Source organism: Amaranthus tricolor, chromosome 7 (genome assembly GCF_026212465.1).
Source record: "Amaranthus tricolor cultivar Red isolate AtriRed21 chromosome 7, ASM2621246v1, whole genome shotgun sequence".
Taxonomy (NCBI): domain Eukaryota; kingdom Viridiplantae; phylum Streptophyta; class Magnoliopsida; order Caryophyllales; family Amaranthaceae; genus Amaranthus; species Amaranthus tricolor.
Genome location: NC_080053.1, coordinates 3,464,145 through 3,479,256, shown reverse-complemented (window position 1 = coordinate 3,479,256; position 15,112 = coordinate 3,464,145). Strand labels below are relative to the sequence as shown.

Sequence of the window (15,112 nt, the reverse complement as noted above, 5' to 3'; positions counted from 1 at the left end):
TTAAATTATCAACTCCCATCATCATTTCTTCCATAATAATTTCTTATATCTTGACGAAATATTTTTAGTTTGTTGAGGATGAATTAAAACTAGATTTTGCTTAGATTATAGGAGAGTAATTGCAATGCTACTTTTTAAGGTAAGATTGAAAGTTGTATCGTACGGAAAGGAGAAACGTTTTTCTTGAACCGTGCATAACAAACTTGAATATATTTTCTTTCTCCATTTTTTATTTATCATAAAATGTTGTTGAGCTGGGCATGAGGACGAGAGTATAAGTAGTTGAAGAGAATAAGCTCTAGTACCCAACTAAAGTAAATGTATTCAAAAAAAATCATATTGCCTTACCTTTTAATCTATTATAATCCAACCTAATTTAAATTCAAATTCAAAAATAATTTTACAATAATATAAAATCAATGTAAATAGAAATCTATACTCTAAAAAAACTTTACCCAAAACCAATCAAATGAGCTATAAGCCCCGGTAAACGATCATAGGTGGGTAAAGTAAAAGGTGAACACAATTTCTCATATTAAAAAAAAGTTTCACCGTGAGATTTATACTTTTTATTTTGAGATTATCTCATATAAAACCGGCTTTTTATTTTGAGATCATATCATATAAAATGGGCTGAAAGAAAATGGTAAAAAGCGAAGTAGAAGTATAAAATAGTTTATTTAAAGTTGAAAATCTGGTATTGAAACAGCCCACTGGAATCCTCGGAGCAGCCCATGGTTTTGTATCTCTACCAAAACCAACTGTTATCTTCCATCATCTAATCTTACCCCCTAAAATGATCCCTTTTATACTCTTTCTGCATAATTTTCTTGACCTCACTGTGACTTTCACATTCAAGAACCCTACATTTCTGTGCTTCTATTTCACTTTAAAATCAAAATCAAAATCTCCTTTTTATTTTTATTTATTATTATTTTTTTTGTTTTAACCATTCATCAATTCGTACTTCTTCATCCTTTTATTTTGGCAACGTACATACCCTTTTTAAATTACATATAAGCATATAATAGTACAAAAGAAAAACCTTCACAATCACTCTTCTGTTCCTCACGTTTTTCAGTCCTAAACTGCACACCCACATTAATCTCATAATATAATTTAGTTTCTCATGTTTTTGGAGTTAATATATTTGCAAATCTTAGGTACCCAGATGGTAATATTGGGTTTTGAAGCATTTTTCTGAGCAGACATTTGGTGTTACGGTTGACGAATACAATTTTCTTCTGTTCCTCCTGTTTTTTAGTTAATTTATTTTAAAATCTTCATCACCCAAATAGTGACTTTGGGTTTTGAACAATTTTTCGAGTACCCATTTAGTGATTTAGCTGTTAAATAAAATCGTTTTTGAGTTTTCATGGGAATCAAGCCTGGTGTTGCTAGCCAAAAAGGGAAGGAATTGAGCGAGGTACCCCAAGAAACAACGACGAATAGCAGCGCGTCTTCACGCAGGAACCGCCGACGTAATAGGAAAGCGTCGCCGGTTCAGACTCTTTATCATACCTGTAAGGAAGTATTTGCCACAGGAGGGAATGGTTTTATTCCTCCACCCAATGACGTTGAACGCTTGCGCTCCATTTTGGGTATGATGCTCTTCAATTGGAATCATTATTTTCAATTTGCAGTATTCAGTCATAGTTCTTTTTTGGATGTTAAATTTGTAGAGATTTAACTTGTCTTGAAATCCTTTAATTTTACTTTTATTCAGCAATGTTGGTTTGGGATTAAATATTGTTCATGTGGACGGCTAATTATATTACTCCGGTTTGTTTCACTTGTTCTATTTGATTTGGTTACATTTACCAATGCAATATTGAAATATTAGTATCTCTACAAAGTTAATACACAATTATTTATTTTTTGAAGATAAATCAAATAAAAGTTTGATTAAAAATAAAATACAAACTAAAAAAAATATAAATAGAACAAAGACAATGAAATGAAGTGAGTATTAATTAAATGTAATGAGTCTAAATTTTTGGCATTGGTAGGGTAATGTTGATTTCTGTCTGTTTGATTTTACTATAATATATATATATATATATATATATACAATGGGTTATAAGTTATACCCATTGGCTTATGGTGACCAATGTCATTCAATTGGGGATTATACTCACATGATATGATCAATTGGTCAAAGAATGAGGTTCTGGTAATGGGTAAAAGATGTAACATCCAATTTTAGAGATGTTGGTCTTTGATTCTTTAATATATGGAGTATCTTGTTTTGATATGGTTATGTTTTTGTAGTAGTGAAGCACTTTCTTTTGGTATCTACATACTATTCACTATTGACTATTGATTATTGCCCAAAACTTACGAATTCAATGCTTTATTCATGCTTTTGTTTTTAGAAGTAGAATTTTTTTTATATACATGTTGCATGAATCACGTATTACATAACAAATTTTAAAGTCTTCATTTCTATTACAATTATTATTAGAAAAAATTAACTTTTCATCATCTGTCGTCAATAATCTTACCTTATCTAACTTTTGTCCTTAGTTTATTACCATTATAACTTTTTATTTTATAATAATTCAATCTTTACCTTTAGTTTGAACTAAATAATAATTCAATCTTTGCCTTTAGTTTGAACTAAATATAATAATTCAATCTTTGCCTTTAGTTATAATTATTAATATTAATTTATTATTATTATTATTATTATTATTATTATACATGAGCCAACTACATAAATCTATATATAAAAGAAAACGAGATATTGTCGCAATTATTGAGTATATACTCCAGGGGCAAGAACGAGTATACCAACAACAATTAGAATGATATTCATCTATATTTTTTCTCATTTATTCTTATCTATTCTTATTTAGTTATTAATTATTAATCTCTTCTACTTTTTTTCTCCACTAAACCTCTCGAACTTTCTACCTTTAGAAGTTACTATTATTGAAAATCCATTGAAATTATAATTTCCTATGAATTGTAAATTTCTAGGCTCTTCACAGGAATTCATTTATCGTTACTCATCCGTTGCTTTCATAAAGTGTCGTAGTAATTTAGTTTTTATGTAATTTGTCTACTCTTCAACAATTAAGAAGTCATTTTTTAGTATCAGTCAATGGGATTTTAATAATACCTCTTAATTATATAACAAAATTGTAACTCCACAGCACCAAGATACTCCTTCCGTCTCATTAAATTTGCAGCATTTTTCATTTTATTTAATTTGCATTATTTTTATTTTTGGACAATGTCCTACCACTTTCTTTTAATCTCATTTATATATTTTAACACTTTTTAATTTCAACCACAAAATTTATTTTCTCTTTTTATTTATTATTATTATTATTTACCTTTCTTTTAAAAAATATGAACTTTCTCTTTGATTCGATATATTTAAGGGACAGAGTAGTATTTTATTTGCTAAAAAGGTATAGATCTGATGGGCCCAATGTAATGGATGTTTGTAATGTTTTGTTTGTCTGCATGCTGCCTTACTAGATAGACATTGTGTTATATGTTATATGTGACTTGTTGAATGGTAAATTCTTCTGTTTTAATGGATTTGCCCCAAAGTATAAGTCTTCTGCAAATAAAGAAAAAAAGAAAAAAGAGGTACAAAAAAATAAATATTTTATGGGAAAGTAGGGAAGATAAAAAAAAAAAGATGAAAAATAAGTTGGATTATAAGATGATAATTATAAAAACAGTATTGTTCATAGTCAAAATAAAAACAAAACAATATTCATATGCCTGAGCTTGATTAACAAATAAAGCGGCGAAAAAGAAAGTGGTGGTGCAAACTGGAGTATTTATTTATAAAGGTATTATATTTGCAATCTTGTAAAATAAATAATAAATAAAAAGTAATGCAACTTGGTGGTCCCATGTAAGTGTTAAAAATAAATAAATAAATAAATAAAGTGTGCATACACGCTGCTAAAATGTTTAAATTGTTTGGAACTTTTTCATTTAAACAGCCTATTCATGGAATTTTTTTAGATTTCTAGATTTCATCTAGTTTTTTTCTACCTTTTTTTTCTTAAATTTATAAATAAAGGCTAAAATACATCTTCTAAACCGGGACGTCACGTTGAGCGATTTGGGCCGCGTTTCATAGTGATTGGGAACGGGTGTCCAGGATCGCAGAACGTGGCTACGTTCCACATTCCATGTAACTATGATTTGCCCATCTCCAATTCACCATTTTTTCTTTGATACTTTACAAAACAGTTTTATCACCATGATATATGACAATTCAAAATCTACATTGGAAACACACACTTGTGAGCTATAGTAATTATTGAATATATTACTTCTAAATTAAGGAGGCCCAAAATGGTGATGGAATGAGTAACAAACAATTGACGAAAAACTTAAAGAAATACAACTTTCATTTTACAGTATTACATTGTGCAGTCTGTCTGTATTGTATATAGGCTATAGCTTGTTAGAGACTCTCATTTATAATGTGCAACACTAGATGCATAGGTCAATATATGCTTTTTTAGTGGTACTGATCTTATTGTGTGTATGACTTTTAGTCATAGAAGAATTTGCTTAGAGCAATTTTTAAATCAGTTTAGGGCTTTTTCTGCTATACAAAATTTAAAATATTTTTGTAATCAATGAAGAATCTTAATTACATTGTTTATGTTTTGTTTACATATAGATATCTTGAAAGCAGAAGATGTTGGGTTGAGCCCAAGTTTGCCATATTTTCGAATAATGAGGAGTGGACGACCAGTGATAACATACCTGCACCTCTATGAATGTGAAAAGTTTTCGGTACAGTTCCTGTTCCTGTTCCTGTTCCTTCAACTTGGATGATTTATGATTGATGCGTCTCTTCTTCTTGTTAAAAGGGCAATTGAATTCTTTCATCTCATCTCCTATTGTAGATTGGAATATTCTGCTTGCCGCCATCTGGTGTACTACCGCTTCATAATCATCCAGGAATGACTGTTTTCAGTAAAATTCTATTTGGGACCATGCATATCAAATCATTTGACTGGGCAGAAGACTTACCTTGCAGCACTGTTACTTTAGAAAGTAAGATTTTTTTAAATGCTACGCTTTCAATTGCAGCTGCAGGTCTTAATTTGTCGCCCTAGCTTGTTTTGCTTCCTATCTGTCTCATACTACTAGGCACTAGCCCTAGAAGTACAAGTAGAAGTAGTACTCAAGGGAACATGCATGGCTATGTCCTAGGTCAACTCATGACTTTAAAAACTAAAGCATTCAGCTGATGTCATGTCTTTGAGAAACTGAAGGATTGACAAATTCAAGTACATGATGGTTGACAGATGCACCTGAGGCTGAGGCTCGGTTGGCAAAGCTGAAAGTGAATGCGGACTTTGTTGCTCCTTGCAACACTTCCATCCTTTATCCGGCTGCCGGTGGGAATATGCACTGTTTTACAGCAGTAACAGCTTGTGCTGTTCTTGATGTTCTGGGCCCACCATATTCTGACCCTGATGGTCGCCACTGTACATACTATAGGGAATATCCTTTTGACCATTTCTCAGGTACCGTAAGCTCAAAGCCTGCCCCTTTAATGTCTTCTTTTTGGTACTTTGATTCATTATATCTGACTTCATATTTTCTTATACTCGATCCTAGTAAGTTTGATAATTTAATTAGTTTGCAATTGGCTTTGTCACAGTTGACGGGATCTCCATGCTGGAAAATGAGAAGGATAGTTTTGCGTGGCTTCAAGAGAGGGAAAAACCACGCGAGCTTACTGTTATTGGGGCGCCATACGTAGGTCCCAAGATTGTGGATAGTTGAGCGCTGCGAGGCTGTACACCATGGCCAGTGTGCTAAATGTTCCTTTGAAGTTTCTCTTGGGCGCTTGTAGCCTTGTACATAAATACTAAAATCTAAATACTTCTACTAAATAGTTCCGGTGAGGATCGAGAAAGGCAAAAGAGATAGAAGAAGATTATATTTAGGTTGACACAATTACAATTTGCGAAAAAAGCTTAAACACACAGGCCACAGCGTAGCTACAATCTCGAAAACCCAAAATGTTGTCAAAGACAAGAGCAGGGAGAAACTTGGTTTTTATTTTTCTTGTGTTGACAAAGCATGGAATAATTCATTTCAGAGGTAATGCTTTTATGGTGTACGCTAGTCTGTACTACGTAGTACCATTATTTGTAGGCACACCATTTTTTTTACAAATTTAATTCTTTTATTGCCGACTGCTTCGTACTGTCATTGGTGCTTTCTAGGGCACCTTTTGATGATAGATCTCATAAGCTACAGAAATAAGTATGCAATATATAAATTTATTAATATGAAATATATCAAAAATAATTTTAAAAAACAATATAAGTATATATTATCGTGATTAAATTTATTAAATAAATGACTTTTTAAAATCAAAAATTAAATACTAATTTTTTTTAATTAATTATTGAATACACTTTTTATTCAATAATATATGTATCAAATTTTTGGTTAATAAATTATAAATACTTTATCCGATTTATCTCTAATTTTTTATAAAAAGCAAAATTCAAAATTAGGTATATATTTTCATGTAATTAACTATCATCTACTAAAATAATTTTATTTGTTAAGGCTCCTTGAGGTTTACATGTGGAATTTTTAATTTTTTATTAAATTGTATGATGTGATTCAAATTCAAATTATTTAATTAATAAAGATGGCAAATTTACAGTATATATTAAATTCAAATCAATAATTTATCTAATATAGCTCAATTTAAGCAATAGTCATTCAGTTTATTCTATTTTAAAAAAATAGATCGGGTACTCAATTTAATTAATCTTTAGAATAGCTAAAAGGTTGATTGATTTTATTTGCCAAGTAAGCCAACATCAATCAAGCACGTCAGCCAACATCAATTAATAAAATTCTTCCCTGGACCTCCATGGGAATGACACGTGTAATTTTTCAATCTTTTTAATAGATTGTGTGACTAATAATTAATAATTATAATTAAATTACAATAGTGTTTTGTTTCGCATTAACATTTTTTCCCTTATAAATCACAAGAATAAAACATATAAATTATAACAAAAAAATCTGCCAATATTTTTTCCATTTAGAATAATAAAAATATTCTTTAACATTAAAATTTATTGTCTAATGCGCTCCTTAAGACATGAAAAGATAGCCATGGGTAACCTCAAATATTTTGTGTGACTTCCACCTCCTTAATGTGCAACACCTCAGGAATCTAAAGTGTCCTATAGTTGGGTATTCCTATGCTAAACGAAAATTTCGTACTTTAACCTGATGCTCTCTTATATTGTCTAATGATGTTAGCTACCTCCGAGCATTCTCTGACATTTGCTTTAGCAAATAGAATACTGTTATCCACAAAGAACAAATTAAATAAAGAAGGAGCCCTTCTACAAACACTGAACCCATGAAGATTACTCCGCTCAATCCCTTATGTTGTAAGAGTAGAGAAAGCATCCGCACACATAATGAAAAAATAAGGAGATATCGAATCACCTTGTTTGAGACCGCGTGTAAGGATAACATTACCCTGAATTCTCCCATTGACCTTGAAAGAAAAAGACACACTGGTAATACAATTCATAACTCTTCTCACCCAACTTTCACTAAAGTCTAGTCTCAGCATCACTCTCTCCAAAAACCTTCATTCAATCCTATCATACAGTTTTCTCGTATCAAGTTTAAGAGCAAAAGAATTGTTTCTCCTATCAACATTCCTTTTCATGGAATGAAAAGCGTCAAAAGCAAGCAAAATTATCTGTTATAGACCTCCCCAAAATTTAGGCTATATAAAGTACGTAGGATTTTAGGATACAAAAAAGTAGGGTTTAAGGTACATAAATTAAGGGTTTAGTGTACATAAAGTAGGGATTTAGATTACATTAAGTAGAGGTTTAAAGTTTGTCAATTAAGGGGTTTACAGTATGTCAATTAAGGGTTTAGTTTATGTCAAGTAGGAATTCATGGTTCATAAACTAAGGGTTTAGGTTATGTCAAGTAGTAGGGTATGTCAAGAGAGTACATAAAGTAGGGGTTCAAGGTAGGGGTGTTCATTAAAATCTAATCCGAAATACCTGATCCGAATTATCCGGTATCCAATTTTAAAATCCGGATAATTTATCCGATTTTTGTAAACCGGGTAATCCGGATCGGGTACCCGATTTTAAAATCGGATACCAAATCCGGATTCGGATCACATATTTTTGGAATCCGGATTTCTGGTATCCGGTTTTATATTTTCTTTTTTTTTTTTTGCCATTTCGCCATTTTTTTTTTTTGGTATGTTGCCATCATAGCAATATACTAATTCGAAAACCATTATGTCACGTGGCGACTTTAGAATGAGAGTTGAGAAATTTCTATGATTTGCCATGTGTCACTTTGCTTAATTATTCCTTATAATAATAATTGAATACTGTTTTTATATTTCTTAATTAAATATCGTTTTCTTATTAGCTCAATTATTCCTTAATCAAATATTGTGTTCTTATTAGCTCAATTATTATCAATAACTCTAGAGTGTAAATGTTGTTTTCTCTTCTGCTTCATCATTTGCATAATTTAAGTTGACTTCTTATAAAATGTAATGTCTTTATATATATTAAATTTATTTTTTCTATTGTCGCATTAAGATGTAAACTGTCAATAACTTACATTAAAAACATAATATCTACTATGATCGACAAAGTAAATTTTTTAAAAATGATTATTAAATACTTTTTTTATCTAAATAATTAATAACAATGCTAAAAAAATTATCAAAATAGTTAAATTACTATACATATGAAAATTTAAAAAATTTCGTGCATTATACGGGGGTTATACTAGTTTAAAACATCTTTACGCATACATAGTGCTTGATCAACTACATCTGATCAACAATTCCACCTTTTTAAGCAATGTTTTTCTTAAATATTTATGCCTTGTTTTATTTGTAAATAAAATGATGATGCTATCTCTTAAGCTGACCTTGAGTTAATTCTTAATATAATTTTTTTGCCGTATAGTGTATCTTTTATGACTAATTATTCAAAGTATTTTTGGAGAGTTAGTATTTGAATTTTATATAAAAAACAATTCTTAAAGGAAAAAAGACAAAAAAATACGCATTTTAAGTATCCTAAAAACCGGGTCAGATATTTGGATCCGACCTGGATTAAACCAGGTCAGAACCGAATCGTAATTTTAAGTATCCTAAAAATTGGGTATTTGGATCGAATATGATATGGCATTTAAGGTATGTCAAGTAGGGGTTTAGGGTACGTCTAATAGGGGATTAGGGTACATAAAGTATAAGTTTAGGGTAAGTCAAGTAGGATTTTAAGGTATATAAAAGTAGCGGTTTACAATACATAAAATAGGGGTTCAGAATATGTAAAGTAGGGATTTAGGGTATGTCTATTAGGAATTTTGGGTACGTCAAATAGAAGATTAAGATACGTCAAAAAAAAAAGAAAAAAAGATACATCAAGTAAGAGTTTAGGGTACGTAAAGTAGGAGTTTATTGTATCTCAAGTATGTGTTTAGGTATGTAAAATTAGAGTCTAGAGTTTAGATTAGAGTTTATGGTATGTCAGGTGTTTATTATTTTAAATGCATAGTTAGTATCTTGCCGGAGATGATGATGAATGATGGATAATACATTCAATAACTCTAAACAAAGTGACCTAACAAAGGTTGGCATTTTTAGTTACTAGGAGTACTTCTCAAACTTTTTAAAACATCGAACAATTATACTAATCACATGTAAGGATAACAAGATTTAGAATAAAAAATAGAATCAAACATCTAGCTCTTAAAAGATATACAAGAACTTGATCCAATATCCAAGAGTGTTTTAAAGACAAGGGTGAGAATAAGGATGGTTATGAGGCGTGTTTAGAGGAAATTTTGAAATGAATAGGCCAAAAAAAAAAAAATTACTCAAATAATTTAAGAATCAAAAGAATTCCAAAAGTAAGCGTGAAAATCCCAAACCTGAGGTTTGGAACTGTTCGCAGTTAGTAACTGCGAACAGCCATAAAGGACAAAACAGTTGTTCGCAGTTAGTAACTGCGAACAACTATTTTGTCCTTTATGTCTGTTCGCATTTACTAACTGCGAATAGCTATGCTTATATTTTTTTTGGCTAATTTTTGAGTTGTTATTTGTTCTATTTGGTTAAGAGACATTAAAATAAGTAATTACAAGTCAATGTATGTTTCAGGCGGGATGATTCAACGCCAAAACTCCGGTCATTCGTAAGTGAAAGCTTGGAGGCTATGATAAAGTAATTAAATATATATGTACAACAAAATATATACAAATTTTTTAAATATAGAACTAAATAAACATATATACATAGTCGATCAAAATACACAAAAGTTATACGTTAACGCTCACGACCCTCCCTCATCTACCATATCCAACTGAGTTGGTCTCCTACGCCTCCTACGGTAGTAAGAGGCGTTCAGGTGTAGCTCCGGCATTGGAGGGGACTAGTACTGTGATGACTGTGATGGCCCAGCCTGCGAGGTCCCCGCAACATCGACGGGGTATAAATGGTCCATCTCATCCAAATGATAGTCATAAGCAGGAGATGAGACGTGCGTATGGGCGGTAGTCGGTGAGGAATCTGCAGCGACTTCCGGTATGAAGTGCTGGAACTGCGTGCCGACGAGCATGACATGCGCAATCTCCCTAACCGGCTGCTCGTGGCTGTACCGCATCACTGCCGCCGCACCTTGTGCCTACAATTAATATTTAGTTAATTAAACATTATATTATGTAATCGGAAACTTAATCACTTAAATGCAAATGAAGACGCGCGAAGGTCTGAGCTAACCTGCAGCGCAAGCCGCTCCCCCTGATCACTTCCGGTGGAGGGTGCTCTCCCAATATGCGATGCACCATGTCACGCCAGCATAGCTGGCGCCCGACTGTAACAACGGCACGTCCCTCGATGGGAAGCCGCCTTAGTAAGGCTACATCAAGCAGTGTGATGGTAGCCTCACCAAGAGGGAGATGAAAGGTATGCGTCTCCTGACGCCATCTCTCGACCAGTGCCGTTATAATGGCACGATCAACTCTGCCGTACGCAACGAGGTGAAAGTCGTATAACTTCGTTAGCTCCAAGTACGGAATGATCCTATCATCGATCGCCCATGGAACGGAATCTAGATGCTTGCTGCCTAGCGTTTCTGCATCCGACACCTACGAATATTGACATATAAATAAGTTACTTGTTTGTTAGCATTAGTAAAATGCAAATCACAACTATTGTACTCTTAACCTGGGCATCCCACAGAGGAGTACTCCTATGCTCATGTTGCATAGTCAACACGCTAGGATCTAGGGGTCCTGGAGCTGCTGGATCCATCTCCTCTACTACGTTGTTCGAATTAGCTTTAGTTAATATTATTATTATGTGATTATGTATCATACAGTTATGTTGTCCGTTTAACATTTTATGTGTGTTATAGATTATCATGCTAGTATAAGATATATAGCATATTACCTTGAGTTATAGGTTCTAGTGTGTGACCTTCACTGCCACAGCGACAACAATTGGTTCATTTCTTTCTACCCTCATCCATTTCGTTCGCAATTCTCCTAGACTTAGGCCTCCCTTTACCACGAATTTGATTGGGATCATGTCTAAGTTCAAAGCCCGAGTATTGCGGCCATGACCTCTTATCTATCATTGGCATAAAGTAATGTTCGTATGTACTTGCATAACTTTGAGCTGTATAGCACGGATCCACAAACCTCTCATATGAAAGGTGTCATTTGATGCAAACAACAAGTACATGTGAACAAGGTAGGTGGTATATCTCAAGTTTGTTACATGTGCACTTCATTTGATTCAAGTCCACATGTTGAATATTTCTCCCCTTGGACGATCCTCTAGTTCCCCTCTCAGTCTTAACTTTGAATACACCTCTTCTATAATTAAATGCGATTATGTCATGGAAATTTTACTTCTATGTGTTTCTATTGATAATCCTGGTGGCATGCACTGTGTACATGTGTCTTCCAAGTAACCCTGCGCTAGCACGTTCACGTCTTTGATCAAAGTAGTTGTTTACTCGATAGAAGGTGAATTAAACAAGTGTTGTCAAAGGTAAGAAACGTACACCCTTCATCACAAAGTTGAACACTTCAGCTAAGTTCGTGTTAGTAACGCCATAACTATGACCTCCATCATGACACAACGACCACTTAGACATATCACCGACGTCGTCAATCCAGAAAATTGTCTCTCGTTTCGCAGTCGCAATTGCCTTTAAGCCATTCATTAACTTAACTTGTTGTCTTTGCTCAGCTGTTTTATCAAACAACTTCTTCAGCTGAACATTACCTGTAGTACGATTGAAGTTGCTAAGAAAATGGCGTAAGCAACGCCTATGATAGGCATTAGGTGGTTGTCATTCCGGCTCTTCCATGGTTGCTAATATCCCCGCGTGTCTATCAGAAATAACGCATAAACCCATCCTCTGTGTGACAAGCTTACGAATACAAGCCATGAACTACGACCATGCACTTATATTCTCCTTCTCTACCAAGGAAAAGGCTAATGGAAAGATTCCCTTATCACCATCTTGGGCAATGGCAGTCAATAAGGTATGACGATATTTACCATACAAGTGTGTGCCGTCAATGGCGATAAGAGGTTTACAATGGTTGAATCCTTCAATGCAAGGTCTAAAGGCCCAAAAGACACGTTGGAAGGTCCTAATATTAGGTCTCACATATACACCCATGTCATTGTCCTCCTTAAAATACCACTCAAGTGCTAACCCCGGGTTGGATAGTTGCAAAGCTTCTAAAAAGCGTGGAAGGACTGAGTAAGAACCTTCCCATGCATGTACCGTATATGGACAACAAGGCTTGTTGCTTTGCACACCACCCTCGCTTATAATTCACATCCACACCAAAACGATCTTTAACCATCTGCGGTACGACAGATACCTTAATGGATGGGTCTTTAGCAACACAATTTCTAATAACATTGTTAATAACAGAAGATGTCAAGTGAATGTGTCCAGTTGAAACAGTGTCACTACCCAAAACACAAGAACTATGCTTACCCTTATATGTAACTATACGCCATGAAGATAAATATGAATCAAACATAGCCCTAAGTCTCCACAAACAACCCCGCTTACACTTCAAGGTAAGGATAGTTTGGTTCGAGGTCTCCGTTCTGTACTCCACATTTCTGCGAATATGATACACTCTAATAGCTTCCAACAATGCTGCCTTGCTATCAAACATCATACCCTTCTCAAACTCTCCGTCTTTAGTGTATGTGGTATCACAAGCCCAAGTCCTCCATGAGTTGTCCTCCTCATACTTGTCTAAAGGTGGACATAGGGCATATATAAGGTGTAGGCGGAATGATTGTAGGAATGTTGCCTAGGGTCATGTCATTTTCTAGCGCATCCTCATCGACATCCATATCGTCCTCAGAAGGATCGTCAATGAGCTCATTACTCTCATTTCCATCATCCCAAGGTCCCATCTCAGCAGTTTCTCCTAAGTTAACCATTGAATCAATTGAAACTTGATTCGTAGGGGGTTGAGAAAAAGTACAAGATGCGGAAGAAACGACGGGATTTACAGTTAATATAGGCATAGGGGTAGGAGTAGGATTAGAAGCAACTACATTCCCTAAAGGTATTTCTTGTACGTATAACTCCAAAGAGGGAATTTGGTTGGACTTTGAATGCTCCCACATAGCATCTATAGTCTCATCATCCTTAACAGGAAAGACAATCAATTCTCCATTCATGTCATATTTAAAGCTTATATTTACGGTACTTCTAGTGGGGTCCAATCCAATCTTAGAACATATAAAACGTTTAAAATGGTTCAAATTCATGTTCGAATTGCATGCAAACAACTTACGTCTTCCCCCAACATAATGAACTTTGCCACTACTTTCTCGAATACAACAATTCCAAAAACATACTATAGTCACGCGAAATGATGCCATTTTCTACATTAATACAAACAAAATCAACATCATCAACAACTTCAAGCCCATACAAGCAAATTATAGTTATTTAATTATAATCCTTTTTGGTCTAAAAACTAACAAAGTCCAAAATATAAATAACTTCATACTTATATAATACAAATAAAATCCAAATAATAAATCAATTCATAAGTTCATAAATGAAATTGCTAATACAAACATCAACATTCCTAATAACACATAATGTACATCAAATTTAACTAATTCAATATGCTCATCAACAACAATACTTCAAAAAACAACATAAAGCTATGAAAACAATTACACATTACCTTGAATATTTATGGATGATTAAGAAGAGTGTTGATTCAAACAACTAGTAACCTACATTTGCCAAAACACCCAAAATTCATCAAAATTTACCTTTGATCGATCTAGAATATCCCAAACTAATTTTAAAGTGCTAAATTGAAAGAGGAACGGAACAATTGATGGATTCAAGCTAGTGTATTTGTGGAGAGTGTGGAGTAGTAGTGTGTTAAGGTTATGAAAGAACACGAAAATGTGAAAGGAAGGAAGCTGTTGCGTATTTGTGCAGCTTGCTGTTCGCAGTTACTAACTGCGAACAGCCATAAAGGACAAAATAGTTGTTCGCAGTTAGTAACTGCGAACAACTATTTTGTCCTTTATGGTTGTTCGCAGTTAGTAACTGCGAACACCTCCAAACCTTAGGTTTGGGATTTTCACGCTTAGTTTTGGAATTCTTTTGATTCTTAGATTATTTGAGTAATTTGTTTTATTTTTTGGCCTATTCATTTTAAAATTTTTGTTTGGAGTGGGTCTAGCCAGACTAAAACCTAAACCCATTAATTTTTAATGGATTTAAACCCAAATTCAAACCTTAAGGGACTAAATAATCGAAAGCAATCTAAAAAAATTCTTTTGTAGCGAATTATTTATTAAGAAAATTTGAGAAGCTTAACACAAAGGGCGATATTAACTTGGTCACGGGCAGAATATTTTTAAAAAATAAGATTTTTTAATAACTTTAATTAAAAAATAAGCTTTGGCCAAACTTTATTCCCAAAATAAGCGTCTTTGGCCCCAAAGCGAGGCTCGGTACGTAATCACTGTTACTAACAGCGAGTATAAAGAAATGGTCAAAATTTT

The 15,112-nt window shown here is 33.4% G+C and overlaps 1 protein-coding gene across 1 annotated transcript; it reads left to right on the top strand.

Moving 5' to 3' along the window:
* Positions 1–917: 917 nt before the first annotated feature.
* LOC130818803 (plant cysteine oxidase 2) lies at positions 918–6,096 on the top strand (the record flags this gene model as incomplete). The annotated part of the gene is given in 5 exon segments (XM_057685018.1): positions 918–1,601; positions 4,661–4,776; positions 4,890–5,040; positions 5,295–5,516; positions 5,654–6,096. Coding segments are annotated over 5 exon segments (840 nt in total). The 3' UTR covers positions 5,779–6,096.
* Between the last annotated feature and the right edge of the window lie 9,016 nt (positions 6,097–15,112).